Source organism: Gorilla gorilla, chromosome 15 (genome assembly GCF_029281585.2).
Source record: "Gorilla gorilla gorilla isolate KB3781 chromosome 15, NHGRI_mGorGor1-v2.1_pri, whole genome shotgun sequence".
Taxonomy (NCBI): domain Eukaryota; kingdom Metazoa; phylum Chordata; class Mammalia; order Primates; family Hominidae; genus Gorilla; species Gorilla gorilla.
In genome coordinates this window covers 95,518,292-95,544,274 of record NC_073239.2, presented here as the reverse complement: position 1 = coordinate 95,544,274, position 25,983 = coordinate 95,518,292, and the positions used below count along the sequence as shown (strand labels likewise).

The 25,983-nt window shown below is 39.6% G+C and overlaps 1 protein-coding gene across 36 annotated transcripts in view; it reads right to left on the bottom strand.

Moving 5' to 3' along the window:
- The window catches only part of NRXN3 (neurexin 3), a 1,705,132-nt gene that overhangs the window by 1,197,170 nt on the left and 481,979 nt on the right, over positions 1-25,983 (bottom strand). For all 36 annotated transcript variants that reach the window (XR_010130801.1, XR_010130802.1, XR_010130803.1 and 33 more), the window contains one exon: positions 25,652-25,813. Coding sequence is in view for 33 of the 36 variants with exons in the window: in XM_055361100.2 (XP_055217075.1) it covers positions 25,652-25,813 (162 nt within the window). In the remaining 3 variants the exon portion in view is untranslated. The remainder of the gene's footprint in view (positions 1-25,651; positions 25,814-25,983) is intronic.

Here is a 25,983-nt window from a genome sequence, read left to right as displayed (position 1 = left end):
TGAGTAGTAGGTCTCAAAATTTGGCTTGAAATATTCAGTAAACCATGCTGTAAACAGATGGGCTCTCATCCAGACTTTGTTGTTCAACTTACAGAGTACAGGCAGAGTAGATTCAGCATAATTCTTAAGGGCCCTAGGATTTTCAGAATGGCAAATGAGCATTGGTTTCAACTTAAAGTCACCAGCTATATTAGATTCAAAAAAGAGAGTTTAGCCTGTCCTCTAAAGCCAGGTGCTGACTTTTCCTCTCCAGCTATGAAAGTCGTAGATGGTTTCTTATCCAATAGAAGGCTTTTTATCTACATTGAAAATGTGTTGGTTAGTGTAGCCATCTTCATCAATGATCTTACCTGGATCTTCTGGATAACTTGCTGCAGGTTCTATATCAGCACTTGCTGCTTCAATTTGCACTATTATGTTATGGAGATGGCTTTTTTGAACTAACTTACTAATTTCAAACCTTTCTTCTGCAGCTTCCTCACCTCTCTCAGCCTTCATAAAACTCAAGCATTAGGGCATTGCTCTGGATTAGGCTCTGGACTAAGGAAATGTGTGGCTGGCTTGATCTTCCACCTAGAGCAGTAAAACTTTCTGCACATCAGCAATATCTGTTTTACTTTCTTATCATTCACGTGCCCACTTTTAATTTCCTTCAAGAACTTTTCTTTCGCCTTTACAGCTTGGCTAACTTTTAGGCCTTTACAGCTAGGCCTAAAAGGCCTAGCTTTCAGCCTATCTTAACTTTAGATATGCCTTTCTCACTAAACTTATTAATTTTTAGCTTTTGATTTAAAGCGAGAAATGCGCAACTCTTTTTTTCTACTTGAGCGCTTGGAGGCCATAGTAGGGCTATTAATTGGCCTAATGTCAATATTTTTGTATCAAAGAGAATAGGGAAACCTGAAGAGAGGGAGAAGGCTGGAGGAACAGCTGGTTGGTGGAACAGTCAGAACCCATGCAACATTTATCTATGAACATTTTACATGGGCATGGGTCGTGGCACCCCAAAACAATTACAATAGTAACATCGAAGATAACTAATCATAGATTACCATTGACAAATATAATAATAAGTTTCAAGAATTACCAAAATGCAACACAGAGACATGAAGTCAGCACACGCTGTTGGAAAATGCTTGATGCAAGGTGGCAGCAAAACTTCCATTTGAAAAAAGAAAATTCAGTAACTCAAAAGTGCAAGAAGGTAAAGAGCAATAAAATGAGGTATGCCTGAATAGTCAAATTTTAAAATATGGCCCAGAAGACGCCATAGAAACTTCAGGATAGTTGTTTCCTGTGACACTAGAATCCTTCCCAACACTACCAATCTGTCTGAGCTGGCATAATAATAAAATTTATTTGATCCTGTAATTTCCCTAAGGTATTTCAAACCTTCTCTTCTCACTGTATCCTTAAGCTTTGAAATTGATCTAGGGCAAAATTAACTCGTCAAGGATCTAATGGAGCTACTCCAGAACTGCTGAAAAAATTTAGAGAATAAAGATATGGTAAACAGAAATGCACTGGACCAGTTACTCTCCTGGATCCATGCACTTGGCTTCTCTTCTTCCTTTGACTCCTTTCTATATAATGGGTTCTCAGGAGAGACATCTTACAGGTCTTTCTTTATGTTTAGAGACTTTTAGATTCCACTCATTTCTTTATTAATTTCTCACCCAGGCTTTGGTTGCTATAAGATGACCTGGGGGCTGATTTGCATGTGGGAGATTCTCTTCTGTCTCCAATGCCTAGAAGGCCAGGTGGTAAGGAAGGTGAGGTGCAAAGAAGAAGCCTCCCAATTCTGCCTCTTATTTAGGCCTTATGTCTGTTCACAGGACAAGGAGACCAGAGAGAGCTTTAAAACTGCACTTGGTCTGGCACATTCTAGACAATGACTAAGTGCTTCTTCAGAGTCTGGTGCCACCTGCTTAGCTGCCATTCTAGTTCTTTATCACCTTACACTGAGCACCTGCTGTGTGGAGAACTCATCACTGTCTTCATGCTTCTTTGTTGACTCAATCATTCTTAGACTACATCTGACATCTAAAATAGCTTGTACTATTCTTAAGTACAGAGAGCCTTGCTTCTCCATTGTAAATGGGAAATTATGAAGACTGAGGAATGTTTTCTGTGGATACTTTCAACCAAGACACTGAATTTAGAGTGGACAAAAAGGACTACTTTTATTCTAATTCAAGCAAAATATTTTAATGTGACCTGGAAGACATAAAAGTCATCAATGCAGGGCTGAAAAGTCACCTGTCTCTCCAACCCCCTTTCCCCTAATAGTCTATAAATACTGGGATGTTTTTACTCTGGAGACCAATTAAGGAACTTTCACCCACCACACTCACTGCTAATGGATCAGCACCGAAACCACAACTTCTTTTGCCCCAGCCACATAAACACTCACAATGTGGTAAGAAATGTTATTCCCCACCAAAATTACCTGGATACATGCCCTAGGCATGAAAGACTTTTCCCTTATGAGCACCAATGATTCATTTGAAGAAGTAATGATTTTCCTGTTCTTGAGATGCCAAGGATCTCTCAATTTTATTAAAAATTTTGTTAAAAATTTCAGTGTGCTTGGAGTAGGGTGCATTGGCCAGGGATCCAGGGCTTCCGAAAGGTCTCCCATTATTTGCAGAATAATCAGTGCCTACAAATGTGTTAGAAGTTTGTAGACACCAAAAACACCTTGCCTTTATAAGCAAATAGATTTGAAAGAGGCTTTGATTATCTCAGGCCAGCTTCTGCCTTGTTTTAACCTCAAGTGAGCAGAGTTTAATCTGAGAGACACACAAAAGCCCTAATGCCCTCATTCCTGACCCAGTCCTGACAGGGACAGGAGGCATAATAGCTGCTTCTGTCCCAGTTTCTGATAGGCAGTTCGGTCTGCAAACCCAGAGAGCACTCATGAGCTATGGGCTACCATGTGGCCACTGGGTGGCAGCCATATCTGCTCTGTCACATGGGCCCACAATAGGCATAGGTTTTTGGATGATGGTCTTGGATATGCTGTCTTACGTTCCACTCCCCTCAAAAAACCTGAGATAACTGTGAACTTTAGTTTGCTTAGATTGGGCCATGACAAGACTTCCTACGGAAGGTGCCATGGACTGAATGTTCACATTTTCCCCAAATTCATATACGGAAGCCCTGATCTCCAACATGATGGTATTTGGAGGTGGGACCTTGGGTTCTAATTAGATCATGAGTAGGAGCCCTCATGAGTGGGATTAGTGCCCTTAGGAGAAGAAAACAAGAGAGATGATCTCTGCTTTCCACCATGTGAGGATACAAAAAGAAGGCCATCTGCAGACCAAGAAGCAGGCCTTGATCTTGGGCTTTCCAGCCTCCAGAACCATGAGAAATAAATGTTTGTTGTTTAAGCCACCCAGTCTGGTATTCTGTTAGGGCAGCCTGAACTGACTGAGACATCTGGGAATCTGTCTTTATTTTCGTACCCACACCCAAAACTTGACATGTGTTTTGGAACCATATATAGCTCCGCCTGACTCCTATAACCTCCAAGTGCCAGTGCCACCTCATGGATGACACCGCTGGCATCAACAGTGGCTTGAACCATTGCTTGGACTGCCTGGCTGCCCTGTAAAATGAAACAAAATCAAAACAACACAAAAACACCACACAGCCTCTGCAGCACAATCGGCTGCACCAGGCTTTGTGAGGCATTCCAAAGAATGAATCTTGCCCATGCAGGTTTGATTCATTCCCCCAACTCATGGGGTCTTTTGTCACTGCCAATCCCAGCAGGCCTAGTACCTGGACCTATTAATTTATGACAGGTGACTTAGATTTCAGGTCACAGGATTTAACCTGCAGTAAATCCAAATCTGCATAAGGATAATGGGCATTCTACTACATTTGATGCCAATAAACTCTAATGTGGTAATTAACCACTGAGCACATTTACTAATAAGCTGTTCATTAGAGAAAAACATGACAACTAGCAGTGTTATCAGAGTCCACAATTTTCAAATCTCTTTTAGAAATGCTTTTCTGCCTATAGGGACTAAAAGCTAGCAAAAATCACAGAGTAGTCATTCTCAATACTATTTTCATGAAATCTCCAGTATAATAAACCCTTAGAAATGAGAACCAGGCTTACAGATTTCACTTTATTTTTTTCATTTAAGCTTTCTCTTCACCTTGCATTTCTTTCATGAGATACTGAAGTGAAGAAGGCATTGGCAACTTCTTTTTTGTTTGTCTATGTTAAGCCAGGATTGGCTCATTCAGTCACACAGCAAGCATGTTTTTATATATCGGTATGTTATGCTAGAGGGAAGAGTCCTGTGGGTGTGACCAATTCCCATTAATAGTGCATCTAGCATTTAGTCTTCTCTTTCAAAAATATTTTCTCTCCTAGTCCTCTATAGGTGGCGTACTCCCAACTCACTGTCTCTTGGACCTGATTCTCTTTGTCATTAGCATCATTAATAGGGAAGCATCCACATAGCACATGGTCCAACCTACCTCAGCTCAGCTGTGCTAATCTAATGACCAGAAGTAATCAATTCAGCACTGACTGCATGTACTTAATACATGGTAGCCATAGTGCCTGGCCCTGGAGATACAAAGATAAATAAATACAGTTGGTCCTCAAATAGCAAACAATATATTGATGCCTTTGCTTGTCCCTTGGTTCTTCATCACTTGCATTTGTTCTTCTGTTAAGAGTAATTTGGTTGAGTTCTGTCTAGAGAAGAACAGCATTTAGGCAGAAACATTAGATGGAGATGCTCACAATATTCTAGTTCATGTTGGTCTCTCCCTCCCAAAGTCTTTAGTACAAATTTCTTTGTATCACTGACTCTGCCATATGATATGGCATTTTGTTATATTTCTTTATGATTAGATCTTTCAAGTTCTGTGTACTTTTTGCACCAACTACATATTTATCTGCTGTAAATTCTTTATGTAATAAACATACAGACAGATAAGATGGCAAGCTGCTTTGAAAGGAAAAAAAAATCCTGTCATATCACTGTTAAAAATGCATAGCATTCAACAAATGCCTTAAACTGAATTGAACTCAACTGAATTGACAAGTGTCTCCCAATATTCTTTGGTGTCTCAAAGTTACAAATCTATGAGGTTTGTGTTCCATTTGCTAAACACATAAATACATCCTTGAGGTTTTATAGTTTTCAACTGTGACTTTTCAATGTATTATGATAAATAGATGGGGAGCCAATCAAACTCTAAGTATCAGTTAAATCTAATGATAGAGCTAATCAATTAGAGAAAAGGAGAATATAAATGCAAAACACAAATTATAGGAAAATGCATAAAGAAACATATTTTTAAAAATTTAGAGCAACTGAAAACAAGCCTATGAAATATTTCTTTTTTTCACATTTTTGACTTTATTTACTTATTTTTATACTTTTAACTTTTAGTTTCAGAGGGTCCATGTGCAGGTTGATATATTGTGTGATGCTGATGTTTGGGGTACAATTGATCCCATCACCCAGATACTGAGCATAGTACCCAATAGCAACATTTCTTATATGTACTTTATTTAATAAATACATTTTTTAAAGTTTGAAATTATTCACTGGGATATTGTTTCAACATTTAGTTTTCTTACATCTTTAGCTTTTCCACTTCCACTGCCTTTTTTTTCTCTCTGAATTTGAAAATGATTATCTCTGTCATTCAAAAGCAAAACAAAATGATTACCTACAATGTCTAAATTCTCAGCTATGAGGGCACTTTCAGTTCTCAACGTATTGGTCCTCTCTTTGGCACTGACCTCTGCTGACTATGCCATATACCTGGAAACTTCCTACTTTCTTAGCTTCGATGACAACATTTTCTCTAGTTCTTCTCCTACCTCACTAATTTTCCCTTTTAAGCCTTCTTTTAAATATTAGTTACTCTTAGAAGTCTTCTTTAAAATACACTGTTCTTCCTTTTGATGTGGTTTCTTAACTGATCTCATCAATTTCAACTAATTTAACTCTATTGCTTATATTCTAATTACAGTTACAGCTCCAGCTATTCGACTTGACCTTGTTCTCCAGTTAACACAGGTACTTCCCACTCAACACATCAAAAACAGCACTTTCCCCATTAGGCCTGCCTCTCCTCCAGCATACCTACATTCAATTAATGTTGCCAAGCCAGAAACTTCTGGCTTCTTCCTGCCCTTACCTGGAACATCCAATCAGTTAATAAATCTTACTCATTACCTCCTTGTTGGTCTTCTCATACCCGGTTATATCCACCTAAAAATAAGGCCCTAGCCCTGGTGCATGCACACATCTTAAACCTTATTTTTCACATTACTCCAGCAACACTGAGCTCTATGTTTACGAAATGTGTTAGCACACACAAAATACTTAGAGTTCCTGACACATAGTAAACACTCAATAAATGTTAACTGCTATTACTGTCAGAGACATTTGAACTAGAGAAACTCCATGTTGAATAGGGGCTGGGTAAAACAAGGCTGAGACCTACTGGGCTGCATTCCCGGGTTAGGCATTCTAAGTCACAGGATGAGACAGGAGGTTGGCACAAGACACAGGTCACAAAGACCTTGCTGATAAAACAGAATGTGGTAAAGAAGCCGGCCAATATACCCAAAGGACTATAAATCATTCTACGATAAAGACATGCACACGTATGTTTATTGCGGCACTATTCACAATAGCAAGGACTTGCAACCAACCCAGATGTCCATCAGTGATAGACTGGATTAAGAAAATATGGCACATATACACCATGGAATACTATGCGGCCATAAAAAAGGATGAGTTCATGTCCTTTGCAGGGACATGGCTGAAGGTGGAAACCATCATTCTCACCAAACTATCACAAGATCAGAAAACCAAACGCCGCATGTTCTCACTCATAAGAGGGAGTTGAACAATGAGAACACATGGACACAGGGAGAGGAACATCACACACTGGGGCCTGTCAGGGGGTGGGGGGCTAGGGGAGGGATAACATTAGGAGAAATACCTAATGTAGGTGACGGGTTGATGGGTGCAGCAAACCACCAGGACATGCGTATACCCAAGTAACAAAACTGTACGTTCTGCACATGTAACCCAGAACTTACAGTATAATAAAAAATAAATAAATAAATAAAATTTAAAAAAATCCCGCCAACCAAAACCCACCAAAACCAAGATGGTGACAAAAGTGACCTCTGGTCATCCTCACTGCTCATTATACACTAATTATATTTATTAGCATGTTAAAAGACACCCTATATGGTCTAAAAAGGAGAGGAATCCTCAGTTCCAGGAATCGCCCTCCCTTTCTTCCCTTTCCCAGAAAAAGGGAAAAAGCAATGAAGCAAGAAGAGACCCGTGTGTCACTATGGGTGTGAAACTAAAATCATCCAGACAAACAGGCCTCAGATCTATAATAATCAAGCCAAACTACCTGTGTAGCATGGTAGCACAGAGCCTGGTCTTTATTAGGTATTTAATAAATATATACCTCTTGTTTAGCATATAATCAAGAAACAACCATAAAATAGCCAACCAGCAGCCGTCAGGGCTGCTCTGCCTACGGAGTAGCCATTCTTTTATTCCTATTCCTTTACTTTCTTAAAAATTTGCTTTCACTTTATGGACTCACCCTGAATTTTTTTCTTGGTCCAAGAACTCTCTATTGGGGTCTGGATCAGGATCCCTTTCCGGGAACAATACTATTACTACTACTACTACCATTACCGCCACTTCTACTTCCTTTAGCTTATTATTAGTTCTCTATGCTTATCATGCTATTTCACATTTTTGTGACTTTACTGATGCTATTCTCTCTCTATGGAATTACTGTTTTTGTCTAACTCCTCACTCTTAAAATTTTTTTTTAACTTTTGTTCATGTTCTTTCTCTTTCAGGAGACCATCTCTAATATCTCAGATCAGGCTAAGTGCTCTTACCTGGGGCTTCATTGTAAACCTGTGAAAACTTTGACTGATCTATCTATCTAGGTAGACAGATAGATCTAGGTAGGTAGGTAGATAGATAAGACAGACAGACAGACAGACAGATAGATAGATAGATAGAGTTTAACATGTTGCATTATAATTATCAAGTTTTGCCTGCCATTTAACTATAGCAAGAGCCAGCAAACTAACCCTCTGGGGCCAATTCAATTCACTTCCTGCTCTTCTAAATAAAGTTTTATTAGAACACAGACACACTTATTTGTTTATATAGTATCTATGACTGCTCGCATGCTCAATGACAGTTTGATAGTCGTGATAGAGACCATATGGCTCATTAAACCAAAACTACTTACCGTCTGGTCCAGAGAGTCTCAGCTTCGGCACTGTTGAGACCCAGGACTGGATAATTCCTTGCCAGCGAAGAGCTGTCCTGTGCATTGTAGGCCTACAGTGCACCAACAATCTTGGCCTCTGCCCACACCAGCAGCATCTTCCCTTCAATATCCCTTTACTCCCCTCCAACCACTCCTCCACCCTAGTTTCAACAACTAAAAGAGTCTCCAGACATTGTCAAATATTTCTTGGGGTCAAACTTGTCTCCACTTGAGAAGCCACTAACCTGGCCCTTTATAGAAAATGCTGTCAACCCCTGAACTATAAGATCTTCCAGGAAAGAAACTGTCCCGTTCACTTTGCATTCCAAACACCATACCTAAAATATAATAATAGAAGCTCATTAAATCAATCATTTAAAGATAATTGAAAGATCATAAGACACTGCAAAGCAATTTAAACTTCATAAGCATTTTAGACCTGAATGGGACACTGGTGATCATCAAGCAATACCCAATTTTACAGCTAAGTTTTGCTTCCTTGAGCACTTTAAACATCATCCATAAGAACTGTTACATTAATATCTATGAAGAAAAGTTATGCTAAGAAAGATAATTTGGTCAGGCGTGGTGGCTCACGCCTGTACACTTTGGGAGACCGAGGTGGGTGCATCATCTAAGGTCAGAAGTTCAAGACCTGCCTGGTCAACAGGGTGAAATCCCGTCTCTACCAAATATACAAAAAAATTAGCTGGGCGTGGTGGCGGGCACTTGTAATCCCAGCTACTCGGGAGGCAGAGGCAGGAGAATCACCTGAACCTGGGAGGCAGAGGTTGCAGTGAGCTGATATCACACCATTGCTCTCCAGCCTGGGCAACAAGAGCAAAACTTCATCTCAGAAAAAAAAAAAAAAAAAAAAAGATAATCTATCACAATCTCATTTGATTGCCAGGAATTTAAAAAATGTGAAATCACTGCATTCATATTTCACATATGCACACATATTTATCCATGAGTGAGTTTTTTTTCCTATGTCTATGAAGAAGAAATTATTCTCCTTTGGCAGATGGGATCATTTCAATTGTGGTCAAAATGTAATAAGGAGAAACAGCAACTTTCTTACAGTCAGTCAAGACATTCATTTGGGGGATATAAATTCTTTTCCACTGTCTTTAATAATTTGATATTATATACAGCATTGCTGTAACTACAAAAACTCTGTTTTCAAAGGGATTGTATGCAAGGCAGAAAAGCTAACAAATGGCTATGGGGTATTGTAAGGACCAACTGAATGACAAAATAGCTAGTATTTCTTGAGTACTCACTACGAAACAGATTCAGCTAAAGACTTTATTGCATCATCTCATTTGATCCTCATAAGAAATCTCTGAGGTAAGTGCTATTAAGATACCAGTTTTATAGATAAATAAACTGAGTTTCAGAGACACTAACTAACTTGTCCAAGGCACATAGGTAGTAAGTAGAAAAACAAAAATTTCAACCTGGAAGTCTACCTCCTAAATCTGAGCTGAAACACCCTATATTATATTAAGTGTGCTTGGAATTCAGAAGTGAGAAAAGACCACTGTTAACCCAGTGATCAGTCAAGCAGGTGACCATGAGCTAGGTTCTAGAAGAAAGGGTAAGCATCAGACAGAAAAGAGAAAGGGAGAATTCTTGGCTAGAAGAACCAAATAAACAAGTTATAGAAGAAAGAACTTAAAACATACATTTAGAGTAATAGGAAAAGACTACTCTGGTTAAATTTAGGGAGGAACTATGAGGAGGTGGCAGCCAAGTTGAAGACAAACTGCAGAAGGCCTTGAGTGGGAGGCTGAAGAAGACATGCTTTGCTGGGCACTGGATGTTTCCAAAGAATGGCACAAACAGCAAAACGGGGCAGAATGCAACATGGAAAGAAAGCAGAGAGAACAGAGGTGGAAAGACTCATCATGACACCATGATAGGCGAAGTACTATGGGGGCAGAGGGAGAGGCAGGAGTGAAAGGACCAGGAAGCAGAGGACAGAGATGAGTCAGAAATATACAGGGCATTGCCAAGGGAATTTTGTGTTTGATTAAATGAGGGCAAAAAGGAAGAAGGGGAATGAGAAAGAAAGATCACATCTCACTTTGAGGTTTCTAACTTGAGTGAATAGGTAATGACAGTATGAGCTGTTCTAAACCTATTGAATTCTACATAACCATGCCCCATTCTTCTCACATTTAGCACACTGCACCCACCCTGGCTTCTAGAAGTTATGGGTCATCCAATGCTGCTCTTCTTATCTTTCCTTTTTCAAACCTTATAACCATTTTGTTTTGGCTTTTTCCCTACCATCTCCTGGAAAGAGGCATTTTTTATCTTCCTGAGCTTAATAAAGTGCAGGTCAAGAGAGCGGTTTTATGAAAGGATAGACTAACACTTGTTTTTAACTCTGAGAAGAAGAAACAAATAGGCAAATATCAAAGGTGCAAGAGAAAAGTTCTAGAGATCTGTGTACAACCATGTGAATATAGTCAAAAATACTGTAGCATGCACTTAAAATTGTGTTAAGGGAGTAGATTTTGGGATATGTGTTTTTTACCACAATTTTTAAAAGAAAAAATATATAGATATATACTGCAAGAAAGAATGAGAATAACTGAGTAATTTGGAAGTTGAAAGGGAGAGAAGGAGATGCTGAGCACAGGTAACGTGAGCTTACAAAGATAGAGGGACACCTCACTTTCGAGGATAAAGAAAAAGAGAAAATCAACCTAGATATGGGATAAAATGAAAATGAAGACTCCGAGGTAGAGATAAGCTTGATAAATTGACATTGCCTAGCCTGGATCTTTTCAGAAAAGCAACATATCCAGCCCTAGATATTTCTTTCCTCTCACCACCTCTCTCACTGAGCCATGGCCACCATCGCCTCCTGGACTTTTCTTGAATGTGCCAAGCTTTCCTTGCTTTAGGTCCTTTTTGTCCTAGTAGCTTTCTCTGATTGGAATGGGCTCTCCCCAAGGTTTTGTGTGTGTAACTGAGTGCTTCTTTCATCTCAGGTCTCAATTATTGCATCCTCAAAGAGTCCTTCCCTGACCACTCAGGCTCCTGGAGACCAACTCACTATCTCATTGATTCAGTTTGGCTGTGTCCCCACCCAAGTCTCACCTTGAATTGTAGTTCCCATAATCCCCACGTGTCATGAGAGGAACCCGGTGGGAGGTAATTGAATCATGAGGGTGGTTACCCTTATGCTGTTCTCATGATACTAAGTAAGTTCTCACAAGATCTGATGGTTTTATAAGGGGCTTTTTCCCTCTTTTGCTTGGCACTTCTCCTTGCTGCTGCCATGTTAAGAAGGACATGTTTGCTTCCCCTTCCACCACGATTGTAAGTTTCCTGAGGCCTCCTCAGCCACGCTGAATTGTGAGTCAATGAAACCTGTTTCCTTTACAAATTACCCAGTCTCAGGTATATCTTTATTAGCAGTGTGAGAATGGACTAATGAACCCATTATTCTCTTTCATTTCCTTCATGCCACTTATCATTATCTGAAAGTATCTGAATTATCTGTTTTGCATTTATTCTTAGTCTCCTTCAACCGTAATGTGAATTCCATAGGGTCATAGACTTTATACATGCTGTCATTCACCACACACGCCCACTCTTTGAACAGATTTTATGACAGAGTAGGCATTCCATGAATATTTACTGCATTCATGAATAAGTAAATGAGTGGCATGCTGTTGACAAAATGAATATAAGCAGAAATTGGAACTTTGGAACAATAATTCTATCACTGATGTTCACAAATACTTATTAATTTATTGAAGAATATTTCCCATCTATTCATGTGTCAGGACCTATGTTTAACTTCAGAGGGAACGTGCAATCTACATAAATCCTTGTTCTTGTCTCTTAGAAGCTCAGTCTATTGAGGAAACATATGAACACAGTGCATATTAAAGTGCAATGTGATGAGGACTATAATAACAATTGCAATGCGTTGAAGTTTTGAACTGAGAGCTACAGGAGCATATAATAAAGTACTTCTAACTTAAGCAGGGTAAAACAAGAAAACAATTCCACTAAAGTGCTAAGGATCCTAGAGTTCAGAGTCTGACATGCAAATGTAGATGGTTAAAGAGTAACCATGAGGTAGGGGACATCAGAAGTATGTACCATTCTCCCAAGAAGTTTTTCATTGAAAGTGGGGAATGAGCTAAGGTGTAAATTGAGCAGGAGACAGTATCAAAGAAGTGATTTTGAGTATGTCTCTAGCTGAAGGGATGGAGCAGAGGAGAATGGGAGATCGAAGATTAAGAGAGGGAATCTTTAAAGAGGCTAAATCTCAAAAGAGGCAAGAGAGGAGGGGAAAGTTCATTCTGTAAGATGAGGGGAAGAAGGTAGCAATGACAATCTTCGAAGGTAAGTCTTAAGGTGGAGAGAGAGAAGCTTAGCAAGCATTACCTGAACAATTTCTATTTTCCCTACAAAGTATGAGATAGAACATCTGCTGATATTGGGTGGTGAGGGAAAAGCTAATGGAGAGGGAAGGAAGATAATTTTATTGGTTGATAATTGGTGTGCAGTGTTGCTGCCCTAAGCTGCATCTTCACTGATTTGAGAAGTGAAAAACGTGTCCTTGTATCTCTCTTGAAATCTATGCAGGAACTATTTGTGGCACACTCTCCACATGAGGAACAGAACACAAGGTTACAAAAGCACCATAACACTAATGGAATAGTCGTTTCTGCATTTGCAAAACAATTTTTGAAAACATAAGCTAATTAATTAGCTCAATGATTGCTTTATCCCTGTAGGTATATGTGTACAAGGACTAGTGTTTTTTTAATCTCCTTTGAGGCTTTCAAAGACACAAGAGATTTTGTCTCAGTAGGAATGTTGTGGTAGATTACATTTGCTGTAAATAAGTGACATTTTTAGAAAGCAATGAGTTCCACTGAATTTATCTTGATGAGCAAAAAAGAAAAAAGAAAAAAAAATGCAAAGCTAAGTAAGTGATTCCCAAAATCAGACTGAAAATTCATAATAAGTCTAAATAGTAGCTGCTCCTTATTTGGGTGTTTTGAAGGCATTAAAGGCAAATAGCTCCAACTTCATGGAAAATATTAGGCTGGAACAAAAAGAAACAATGTGCTGCCCATCTCAAGACGAAACTATTGCACTGCTTGGCATTTATACTAAGAGCAGCATCTTCCCTCTCAGGTACCATAATGAAAATCATTCCTCCATTAGCAGGTTGAGCAATATCAATTTGCCCAAAGTGGGAAATCAAGCAAAAACTGCCTTCCTCTCAGAACAATCAATGGCAAGGTGAAAGAAATAGGTAATTGTATCTAGTCTCCCAACAGAACATTTTTGCCTGATTAAATGACCTTTCCTATGAAGCAGAGACTCTAAGTGGTAGTGAGAGACAATTCCTTACAGTAAGTTTAAACACAGAATCACCAGCCTTTTCCAGAGGAGCTTCCTTTTCTTCGTCACTAACTCTTATGACTGAATTGGTAGAAAGGGCAGCAAAATCAGGATGTTGACAGTATTTACATCTCAACTCCAACACTTAGAATGATGTTAAGTGGGAAAGACACTCGCTCTCTTTAAATTCAAGTTAGTAATGATCATAGAATCCAGCTCATAAGTTTTTTTGTGAGAACTAAATTAGGGAATAAGTAGGGAATAAGTCTGAAGTACATAGCACCATGTAGACACACATTTCACATGTGTTCACATTAAGTGTTCAATAATTGCTAGTCTTTATTGTTGCTGCTATGATTATAATTGCTGTGGTTGTAACGGTTTTCGAGATGATCAAGTAAAGGACTGAGTAAAGATAAATTCTTGTAAGTGAGTAATAGGTGATGATAGTGGCTGGGAACCTCAACTCTTACCACAAGGGCAACCCAATAAATGTCTGTGGGACATGTAAAGCCAACTGATTTGGAGACTAATGAGGAAAGTCTTCCACATGATGAACCTGAGCTAATCAGTTAGCCTTATTCTTTCTTTGCAGATAGGTCATTCATCGTAGAACTATAGATCTATCATATAAAAGCAATCTATCTATAGATCTATCTATAAAATCAAAACCACTCATATGATTCCAGAATCCCCTCGATAACCTCAGCAAAATGGTTGCCCAGTCTCTACTTGGATGCCTTGAGTGTTGGAGAACTCATTACTTTGAAGGCAGTTTTGGACAGCTCTCACTGAAAGTTCTTCCTTATGTTAAGTACCCAGCTTCCACTCACTAGACTTAGTTTCTCTTCTTAAGGATATATGGGCCACATTTTCTTCCACTTCCATAGGACAGTCCTTCATGTATGAAGACGACTCTCAAACCTTGGGCACAGGCATCTTCACTTTCTCAGGTTAAATGACCCTGGTTCTGTTAGTTAAGCCTTCTTACGTTGTTAGGATCTTGAATGCCTTAGTTTTTTGGGTATTTTTTTTTTTTTTACAGCTCAGGTCTAAAGATATTCTAATCTGTCAATTAGTTATCATGTTAAAAGCTTATTCTGGGCCTGGCGCACTGGCTTATGCCTGTAATCCCAGCACTTTGGGAGGCCGAGGTGGATGGATCGCTTGAAGGAGTTTGAGATGAGCCTGGCCAACATGGTGAAACCCCTTCTCTACTAAAAATACAAAAATTAGCTGGGTGTGGTGGCACATGCCTGTAATCCCAGCCACTTCAGGGACTGAGGCATGAGAATTGGTGGAGGTTGCAGTGAGCCGAGATCGCACCACTGCACTCCAGCCTGGGCGACAGAGCAAGACACTGTCTCAGAAAAAAAAAAAAAAAAAACTGTCTCAGAAAAAAAAATAAATAAATAACATGTGCTGAACATTTTCTACATGTCAGCTATTTTACATGCATGATCTCAATACAACAGCCCTATCAAGTAGGTATAATTATTGTTCCCATTTAATAAGTAACAGAAGGTTAGGTATGTTACCCAGCATCATACAGCTACTGGGAGTAGAGTTAGGCTTTGCAGCCAGAAACTCTAACTCCAGAGCCTGCTTTCTTAACCAATAAATTACACTGCAGAACTGTTACCTCCTTTGTTGCACAGGTCAGACCTCTATTAATTCAACCTCAGATAACACAGATGCACAATTTCTACCATTTTCTGTCCCTGCCATCCACAAAGTTAACAAGCCATGTTCTCTTATGTCTCTTCAAGTCCTTAATATAAGACAGAGCTTTGTGCCATCTTACAAAAACTTTCATATAGGCCAAGAAAATCCACTTAATCAGGGCCCATTGGTATCTTATTAGCTTGATAGCTCTTGCATCTAAACCCTATTGCTCATCTTATTAATGAGAATATCACAAAATGTGTCTTCAAAAACTTTGCTGCTATTTAGCTAGATGAGGTCCATAGTACTTTTCTGAATCATCGGTAATACTACTGAATGAGTATGTGAATTTGGTTGATATGATACAGCTTTTTCTTAGTGCTCTTAATTAGTGATGGCAGTTATATTGATCACTCTTTTCTCTGCTATGGGCTCATACATTCTGTTAATATTGCACTCCAAAATGTTATCCAGATTTCAGTTCAACTCATAAGTTCATTGTTTGCATTATCTACATTTTTCAATTGTCTAGCCTTTAGGAACCTTCTTTATTCACTAGCGTTCCTCAAAAACCACCAACTAGGTTTCAAAAATTGTATTTACAAATTCTCTCTGTATCCTGGGATAGCATTCATCTGAGGCAGGAAATTTGAATTAATACAGAGCAAATTATCTGATTTCTAAGATCCTCCAGTATTACATTTCCTACTTTTGTCTGTCTTTCCCTGTCCAAGGACCTATCTTTTTGTCAGCAAAAAACAGGAGTAAAATAGGAACATGAGGAATTCTGCTACATCACCTAGGGCTTCCTGCTGCAAATGATAGAAAATAGAGCCACAACAGGTTTAGGCAACAGAGGTACATTATTCAATCATGAGTGGAAATTAAGGGGTAGTCTAATTTGAAAACTGTTTAATCCAGGGCCTTCAAAAATGTCACTAAGGCCTAGTTTCTTCCCATCTTTTGGCTCTGATTTTCTCTATCCTGGCTTCCTTTTCGGCCACTGTGGTGGCAAGATAGTGGCCAGAAGCTTAGTTTAACACCACTCCAAGTTCTAGCCCAAAGCAGGAGAGAGCTGTTTCCCTACAACACATAGACAAAACTTCTGAGCCTGTATGTTATGGATCCAAATTGGTTTAGGAGCTCACCTATGAAGAAAGCAACCATGACCAGGTGAATAGGAGTCTCTAATTGATTTAGGGATCACGTGCTCACTAACGGAACTGGGAGTGGAGCAGGTGCCACTGAATCATTGGATTGAGAATGAGGGGAATAAAAATCAAGAAACATGTATCAGATGAAGGCAGAATGAATACCCAGTTGCCAAATATATATATATAAATCTACTTCATCAACAACCCATCAACTGTAAGCAGCAAATCCTTCTTTAGTAATTTTATTGTGGCACTAACTGAAGAACTACTCTCTGTCTGTCATAGCACCGAAACACCAAAGATCTTTGAGACCTCAGTGCTCCTCACTCTTCCTTAGGCCCATACCACTTTTTTACAGCCATGCTTGGCTAAATGCTCACACCTGGTTCCTACTGAAATAAGCCTCAAATGTATCCCTGTCCCCAGTAGCTGAGGGTTTCGCTCCTTCTTCCTCTGTGCCTCTGTATGTTATGGGTCCAAACTGCATTAGGAGTCCACCTATAAAGAAAACAACCACAGCCAGGGGAATGGGAATCTCTGATCGACTGACAATGCCAATTTCTCTCTTTCTTTCTCTCTCTCTTTCCTGCCCACTGCAATTCCTTGTAATCCAGAAAGTCATCTCTTTTTCAGAAGATTCAATTTATCCTCTTTACAAACATTTCTTTCTGAAATTGAATCACCCGACACTGCCAATATTTGACCTTTTTTTTTTTTTTTTTTTTGTCCTCACACACAAAAAATGGCAGTTTTGTTTTCTGAGACAGAGTCTCGCTCTGTTGCCCAGACTAGAGTGCAGTGGCACCATCTTGGCTCACTGCAGCCTCAACCTCCCGGGTCCAAGTGATCCTCCCACCTCCCTCCAAAATACCTGGGACCACAGGCGTGTGCCACCATGCCCAGCTAAATTTTTTTATGTTTTTTGTACACACACAGTCTCCTTAAGTTTACCAGGCTGGTCTCCAACTCCTGGACTCAAGCAATCCTCCCACCTCAGCCTCCTAAAGTGCTAAAATTATGGGCGTGAACTACCATGCCCAGCCAAAAATGGCCATCTTTTTTTTATGGTCAACCCATAAAAAAGCTCTATAATTTACTAGAGCTGCCATAACAAAATACCACAGACTGGTTGACTTAAACTACCGAAACTTATTTTCTCACACTCCAGGAGGCTGGAAGTCCAACTTCAAGGTTTCAGCAAGGTTGGTTTCTTCTGAAGCCTCTGTTCTTAGCTTGTAGATGGCTATCTTCTCCCTCTGTCTTCACATGGTCTTTCCTTTGTATATCCATGTCCTTATCCCTTCTTCTTATAACGACACCAATCATATTGGTTGAGGGCCTATCCATATGACCTCATTTGATCTCAATTACTTCTTAAAAAGCCCTATCTTCAAAAACAGTCACAAACTAAAGGTTAGAACTTCAACATATGAATTTGCAGAGGACATCACTCAGCCCATGACAAGCCAATAGTTAGCTCCTGAGATGCAGTAATTGCTTTTTGTTTTCTTCTTCTGCCACGTTCCTCCATTTCCTCTGATTTGCATCTTTACTTCTTTCCACCTTGCTCAACTCTTATTTCTTCTGGTCACCTTTTGTGTTGGTTCTCCCATTCTGTCAAGACGCTCTTATCTCCAAACCCACAGAGTGCTTTTCCGTACATCTTCCTTAATGGAATAAAGATGTACAGCAAGATGTCTACCTTGCTACCCAAAACAATAATGTGTGTTCTATGCTACATTTACAAGAAGGTCTCTACAGTAGTGTGCATTTGGATTAGCAGGGATTACTATCCTCATTTTACAGATCAAGACAAGGATATCCAGAGAAGTTGTATAATTTTCTAATTAACATTAGAACTGAACCCAGTAGCAGGACTTTTTAATTAAACTACATTGGACTCTCCTAACTTCTGCAGGTTTTTAATTGCAGAAATGGTGAAGAGCAGTAAGTGGTTCTTTGGCCTGAATTAATTGATTTTGTTTCAATTAATAACATAAATAACTTCATTAACATTTGTATAGTGTTTTGTATTTTATAAAACACCTCCATTTGTCTAATCCCATTTGCTCCCTACATAAAAATACATGAAATCAGTATTAGTCTCTCTCTTTATAGATGAAGAAACCGAGGCTCAGAACAGTCAAGTGGCTTGCTAAAAGCCATGCAACTAGCAAGGAATGAGTCTAGGCAAGACTCAAACCCTGGGCTTGTGCTGCTGAAGCCCACCCTCTTCTCATGTCTCATGCTGACTCTAAAAGCCTCACTTGGGCTTTACTAGCCCTACGTTGCACAGTAGTCTTCATGATAGAAAAAAGGAATATTTAGGCCCAAAGCTATGACCTAAATTCACCTGCTTATGGACAGAGACATTTATCACCACCTGAGAAATCAGGAAGGCTACCAAAACAACAGCTTGGGAAACAAACGAATTAGAGAAAAACGGAACGGAGATGGGGAGGAGGGAGGAAAATGAGTAAGGAAGAAAGAGGACAACCCAAAAGAAAATCCAGAGAAGAAATTAAGTGATAGCATGAGAGATAGCAACAAGAGACAGCAAGCAAGACAGGGTAAAATAAAATGAGTATTTTTTTTAAAGAAGAAAAAAAGCAACAACAAACACATTATCCCAAAGCCCGCAGGTGCCAGCAATTCAAATAAACGTATAGCAATTAACAGAATTAACACAGCCTTAAATAGCTTGGCTCACCAGATGTGGACGCCTATCAGGGTTCTATAAAATGTAAAGTTATTACAGATTAAGCCATTAATCATCTGTTCAGAGACTATCTCTGGCTGCAAAACTCCATTCGGTTTTAAATGGCTAATAATCACAAAGGGATGTGGAATGTAATGTGCACAATGATGTTCTATCCAATCCTTTTTCCTTTAAATATGTGTTCTATTCTCCCAATTCTCCTGCTTTTCCTTCCTCCCCATTAGAGATGCCATGAGAAAAGAGAGATGAGAGAGTCCAGCCTGTCCCAGAGGTCTCAGTGGCACTTTCGCTTCTCCACTTGGGAAAATGGAGGAGTGTCAGATTGAGGAGAAAAGAGGATGGTGTGGAAATAACCAAATCAAACTACACAGAAGGTCCAACACGTGGGAGGAAACTGTGATGGGCTTGAGTAGCCTGATGGGGACCCTACTCATGTAACTCAGTCTTGGCTCGGCCTTCCTGTATTTCATTTGTCATTGAACAGCTCAGTAATGCCAAGGACAGAAGAAAAGAGAAATGCATGTCCTCTCAGGGAGGGTTTTTGGAAACTGAAATGGGAGTCAGAAGGAAGCAGTTTTCTGCAGTAATGTTAAAATTCAGAGAGGCAGGCGCCAATCTAATGCCGAAGCTCAGGGGACCACCTTTTCTTTCTTTTTTTTCTTTTTCCTTTTTTTTTTTTTTTTTTTTTTGAGACGGAGTCTCACTCTGTCGCCCAGGCTGGAGTGCAGTGGTGCGATCTCGGCTCACTGCAAGCTGCGCCTCCCGGGTTCACACCATTCTCCTGCCTCAGCCTCTCAAGTAGCTGGGACTACAGGTGCCCGCTACCACACCCAGCTAATTTTGATTTTGTATTTTTAGTAGAGATGGGGTTTCACCGTGTCAGCCAGGACAGTATCAATCTCCCGACCTCGTGATCCACCCACCTTGGCCTCCCAAAGTGCTGGGATTACAGGCGTAAGCCACCGCACCTGGCCAAGGGACCACCATTTCTATCCCTGATCTTCAACTTCCTAGGACAAAAACATACATCAGGGGAAAGTGGTAGATGAATTAACATTACTCCTCAAAGAATGAAGGCCTGATGGGTAAGATGCCAATCTGACCATGTTCTGCTGCTTAAGGTCCTTCAATGGCTCCCCCGTTACCTAGAGAACAAAGTCCAAGGGTATAGCATGAAATAAAGGCTTCTATGAAATGGTCCCTACCTAACTGCAGCTACCAGTCCAAAGCTCCCAGTCTTATAATTTGGGCCTTGAAATTAGCAAGCTGTTTGTAAGTTCTTCACCCAGACACCAGAACATGCTCTACCTCCATGCCTTTGCTCACCCTGCCCCTCATCCTGGAGCACCTCTCTCCCCATGCTTCCATGCTCACTTCTACTTGGCTTCAAGCACCTCACCTTGGGATACTCCCTGAACCCCAGGATGTATTAGGTCCTTCTCCTCAGCAGCCACATTGTAACTAAGAATGCCTCATGTTGTGCATTAACTGCTATTTATTGCAATTATCCGTGTGTCTGCCTCTCCCCACTAATGTGAGTTCCTCTAAAGCAGGAAACATGTTTGACTCATATTTATATTTTAGCACAGTCCTTCGCATATTATAGGTTTGGGGGATATATTGTTTGCTATGCACTGAATGTTTGTGTTCTCCAAAGTTCATTTATGGAAATTCTAACCCACAATGTGACAGTTTTAGGAGGTGGGGCCTCTGGGAGGTAGTCAGGTCATGAAGGTCCCTCATGAGTGGGATTGGTGCCCTTATAAAAGGGACCCTAGAGAACTCTTATCCTCTTTTTTCCATGTGAGAACACAATAAGAAAACAGCAATTTGCAACCCAGAAGAGGACCCTCACCAGAACCTGACCAGGCTGGCACACTGTTCTTGGACGTCCAGCCTCCAGAACAGTGAGAAATAAATTTCTGTTGTTTATAAGCCACTCAGCCTATGATACTTTTTAATAGCAGTCTGGACTTACACATTGCTCATCTAACCTCCACCAGATTTCAGAGCTCCATGAGGTTATCACATTCATTTATTTATTTATTCCAGTCATACTTATTGAGTGCATTTTTTTTAATGTCAGGGTCCATTCTAGGTGCTGGGGAAATATTTGTAAGCAAATAAGACCTCTGTTCTCATGGAATTCACATTTTAATAAAGGAAAACATAGTGTCAAATAAATGACCAAAGGCAAAAAACAAAGTAATCATTGAGGGCAGGCGGGATGAGTTATCCCTATTTTTGCACTATGAGAGAATTTATGTAGGGCAAACCTCAGAATAATGGGTTTTTTTTCCTGACAATGATTTGCTAATATGAGAAATATAGATATTCCATATGTTAATGGATATTCACTGACACTTATATTTCTATTTGTAAACTATTTTATATAAGGCCATATATAATCCTTAATAATTATTATAAGCAAAAACATTGTATTTTGTAATGCTGTATGATTTCACTTTTATGTACATCATTTCATTTTTTTCTTAAGAATGCAACAGAAGTTTTATTATCTCCTTGTTGTGGGTTAGAAAACTGAGACTGGAGTAAGATCAGTGGTCTTATTATATAGCCAGTGATAAAGTTAGCATTCTTAAGCAGATTTTCTGATCTGAAGCCCAGTATTCTTTTCGTTATACTATGATGTCTCCCTCACAGCCTTTTCTAACCCATTTTTCATAGAGGAACTTCCAATCATTCCTCTTAGCCTTGCTGAGGCTTTTAATATAATCTTTTTCTCATATCTGATAGCTCAGGGGGAGGGAGAGAAGATTCTTGAAAGATTCAACCACTGCCATGTCAAGATGTTCTTTAGTCATCCCAGGAAAGTCAAGTGGTCAATAGTACCTAAAAGCATTCATTTAGGAAAGATATTTATTAATGTACAATCATGTGATTTCACTCAGCAAATATTGACTGAGAGCCACTAAGTGCCAAGAACCATTCTAGGAGCTGGGGACACAACAAGAACAAACATGAGACAGACACACTAAAATGTGAAAACACGAAAAGGAACAAGATGCTGACTTCGTGATAGTTAAGTGGACACAAATCTTATATTGATAACTAAGGTGTGTAGAGAACCATCATAGTTTGATGACAATGTGGACGCTTTGTTGTGGCTTTTACACTGGTATGAAGTTAGGAAGTACGCACACAAGTAATATCCAGTCCCTTTGGCACAATCATGGAGCCAGAACTTAGCTTTTAGGTGTGAAGTAACTACAGTCCCAAAGACAAAACCTATTTTGTGCCACACACAAAGAAATATTGATGATCTGGAGCAGAAATTGCATAGGCCCTTTGCCATGTCCCTAATTTGAAGAAAATTACACATAAAATCACCTTGTTTCATTTAGGACAACTTAAAGCCACAAATGGCAAGAGAAGATTTTTTTTAAGGCAGCAAGAGGAAAAGGAAGGGGAAGAAGAGATTGTGAAATAATTAAAGACTGTTCTATGGTTTAAGTGGGTGAGTGGGGTTTATCAGGTAGCTGAATCCTAACATAGCCTTTGCTGTTTACTGATTTATCAAAAACAAATACCAAGAACAAGAGAAGTATCTCCATAGACCTGCCCACAGAAAAGTGAAGTGTAATTATTAAATGCAAAGAAATAATATGCCAGCACTACGTTAGACTCAAAGTGATCTGTTCAAAGTACTCAGACAAATAAGAAGACTTCCGAGTCCCTTAGAAAGACTATCACGCTGTACAGGGAAAACAGACGGGGCAGGAGTTTACCAAGTTCTAGCTTTGCCTATCATTTCCGTTAGTGTTTTGAACTTTCCTTTTTCTAACTTGGTCTGAATTTAAATGCATATTTGTGCTGCTAGCTAAGATAAGGATATATTGACATCACTGATTATAGTTATTTCTATTATTGACACTGTTTTTCAGAACTGCCTTTACCTTTTAAGCTATGCAGAATGATTCTGACAGACTTTCGAAGCTTTCTGCTCTCTATCTGGAGAGCAAAAATGTGTGTGTGTGTGTGTGTGTGTGTGTGTGTGTGTGTGTGTGTGTGTGTCTGTGTATTTTATTTTCTTTAGTTTCCACATGGATAAAGTCATCAGAGACACCTTTGTGTTTTTATGAGACTTGTTTCAAAATTTTCAGGGCATCCTTCCTGATTAATAGATAGAAGATTCATGGTTGGGAAATTGCTCCATTGTCTCTAAGTATATAATGGAGAGGTAGCTCAATATAATTGTGTGTAGGAGAAAATTAATCCTAAAGGCAAGACCTAAATTCTGTCTTGGAGAGACTCCATGCACAGGACTGTTGCACTACAAAACTGAATGAGCACTCCACAGCAACCAATGCCTCATTCATTCCTGAGACATGTCCTTGGTAACAAGAATGTTGCAGTCTTTTTCTGATGAGAGTGCAATTCCAATGTAGTGTGATTTAACAGTGTTTAAGAGTCTTTCAGGGTTCACTAGACAGTGCATAGTCTATACCTTTATTCTATCCAAATAGGAGTAAATCCCAGGGAGGAAGGGCTCTATGCCTACCATAATTCCATCAGAAATGACGATGAAATCTCTGAAGCCAGCAGAAGCCTAGGTAACATCCTGCAGAGAGATAATAGCACTCTTTGGGTGCTCCTCTTATTTTGTCCTACAGGCTGAGTACAACACAAAGCTATAATTGGATTTTCTCTCCTTTATTATGTCTCTCTTTTCTACCCCTTCCTCTCAATTCACACATGATTTATTACAACAAGGAGTGCCTCAAATGTCACTCCTTCTCTAAAACTGACTTCCACCTAAAATTTATGTTTCCTCTACTCAATTAGAGCATTTAGTATGTGCCACTGAACACATGCACTCCTATGCTATACTTATTCACTCACTGATCTCATCTCCCTTCCTACAAGGCAAAGCCTTGGAGCATGGAGATCATGGCTTAAAAAGAGCCACCAAATTTAGTTACAGCACAAAAAAGGTACCCAATGATTATCGGATAAATAGACAAACAAATCCTTATTATGCGTCTACCATGTGCCATGCCTAACAGACACAATTCCTGCCTGGACAAGGCTCACAGGGCAGTGGCATGAATGAATGCATGGACAGTGCCATCTCATATACAAATGATACTCAACAAATTTCAAATAACCATAATAAGAATAAAACATATGCCCCGAGAGGAGACTCATAAGATGTCACAAGGGATTGTTATCTACAAGAAGGAACACTGTTTGCTTCTCAAGTAACATCCCCAGGGAGATGGTATAGATATCTTCGGCAATGAAGCTTAGCTTAAAATGTGCAGTGCACTGCTTTGATGCCACAGTGTTCTGAAAGAGCTCTACCAAATTAAGTCTGATTCTTTTTGCCTCAACAATTGACCTTAGAGGTTGAACTTACACTTGGCTGAAGCTCCTTTGCTCTCAGAAAGAGGTCTCAATACATCAGCTACAATGGTAATAAACAAGTAGTGGCAAAGTCCCACTGTTTTTTCACAGCTACTAGCTCTCAGGGAAGAAGAAAAAGAAAAGGAAAAAAACCAGTCTTCTGAGCCTTAATGTCACATTATAAGAATTTTCTTCCGTCTCAAATATGAGACCCTTGGGAACACCAGGCTTAGTGAAGGTAAAATAATACATATGTTATATTTTAGACAGGGTACACAACAACAGATTGAGCCACTTTTAGCTAGAGTTTTCCTATTTGCCAGGTCAAAATCACAAAATCAAACTTTGCACTCATCTAGTTCCTTGTGATTTCAATGGCCTTTCACCTGTGTGACTGCATTTAATTTATAAACACAGCCATCTGTGGGATAAGAGCTTCCATTTGTTAGATGAGGAAATAGAACTACAGGGTACTTGACATGGTTTGGCTGTGTCCCCACCCAAATTTCATCTTGAATTGTAGCTCCCACAATTCCCACATGTCGTGGGAGGGAGCCAGTGGGAGGTAATTAAACCATGGGGTCAGGTCTTTCCCATGCTGTTCTCATGATAGTGAATAAGTCTCATAAGATCTGATGGTTTTATTAAAGAGGAGTTCCTCTGCACAAGTTTTTCTTCCCTGCCACCATGTAAGATGTGACTTGCTCCTCCTTGCCTTCTGCCATGATTGTGAGACCTCCCCAGATATGTGGAACTGTGAATCAATTAAACCTCTTTTCTTTATAAATTACCCAGTCTTGGGTATGTCTTTATCAGCAGCATGAAAACAGACTAATACTGTACTAAATTGACAAACCCCAAGTCATGCAACCAGCTTAAGCGGGAATGAAAACGTAGGACACCTACTTCCAAGTTCAAGGTTGTTTCTGCTGTAATCTATCATCTCATAGATTTGAGGACAGATCCAGCCATTGATTTAGACATGTCATTTGTTTATAAATGAAACAATCACTTGGTGCATTAAATAGAATTGGGTGAACTTTACCTCTTTAAGGCAGCCCATGAAGTTGTTGCTGACAGGGGAGCCAGGCAAGTCAGCGGTACTTGGGCTTCCTCCCACATAGAAGAAGTCATCCGAGCCCAGCATGGTATAGTCCTCTTGAGTGTAGCCCGTCGTGGTAAGAATGCCATCCACAGAGATTGTCACCTGGTGGAGGGACATAGGGACAAAAAAAATCCCAACAATGACCTTACGATCCTATCATAACCCAGTGGCTTCCCCTACTTGTGGCATCACTTTCATTAAGATTTTCATGAGATATACTTTCTAATTTGATTTGATTTTGGTATGTGCAGCCAAGTTCCATTTTCTGGTCT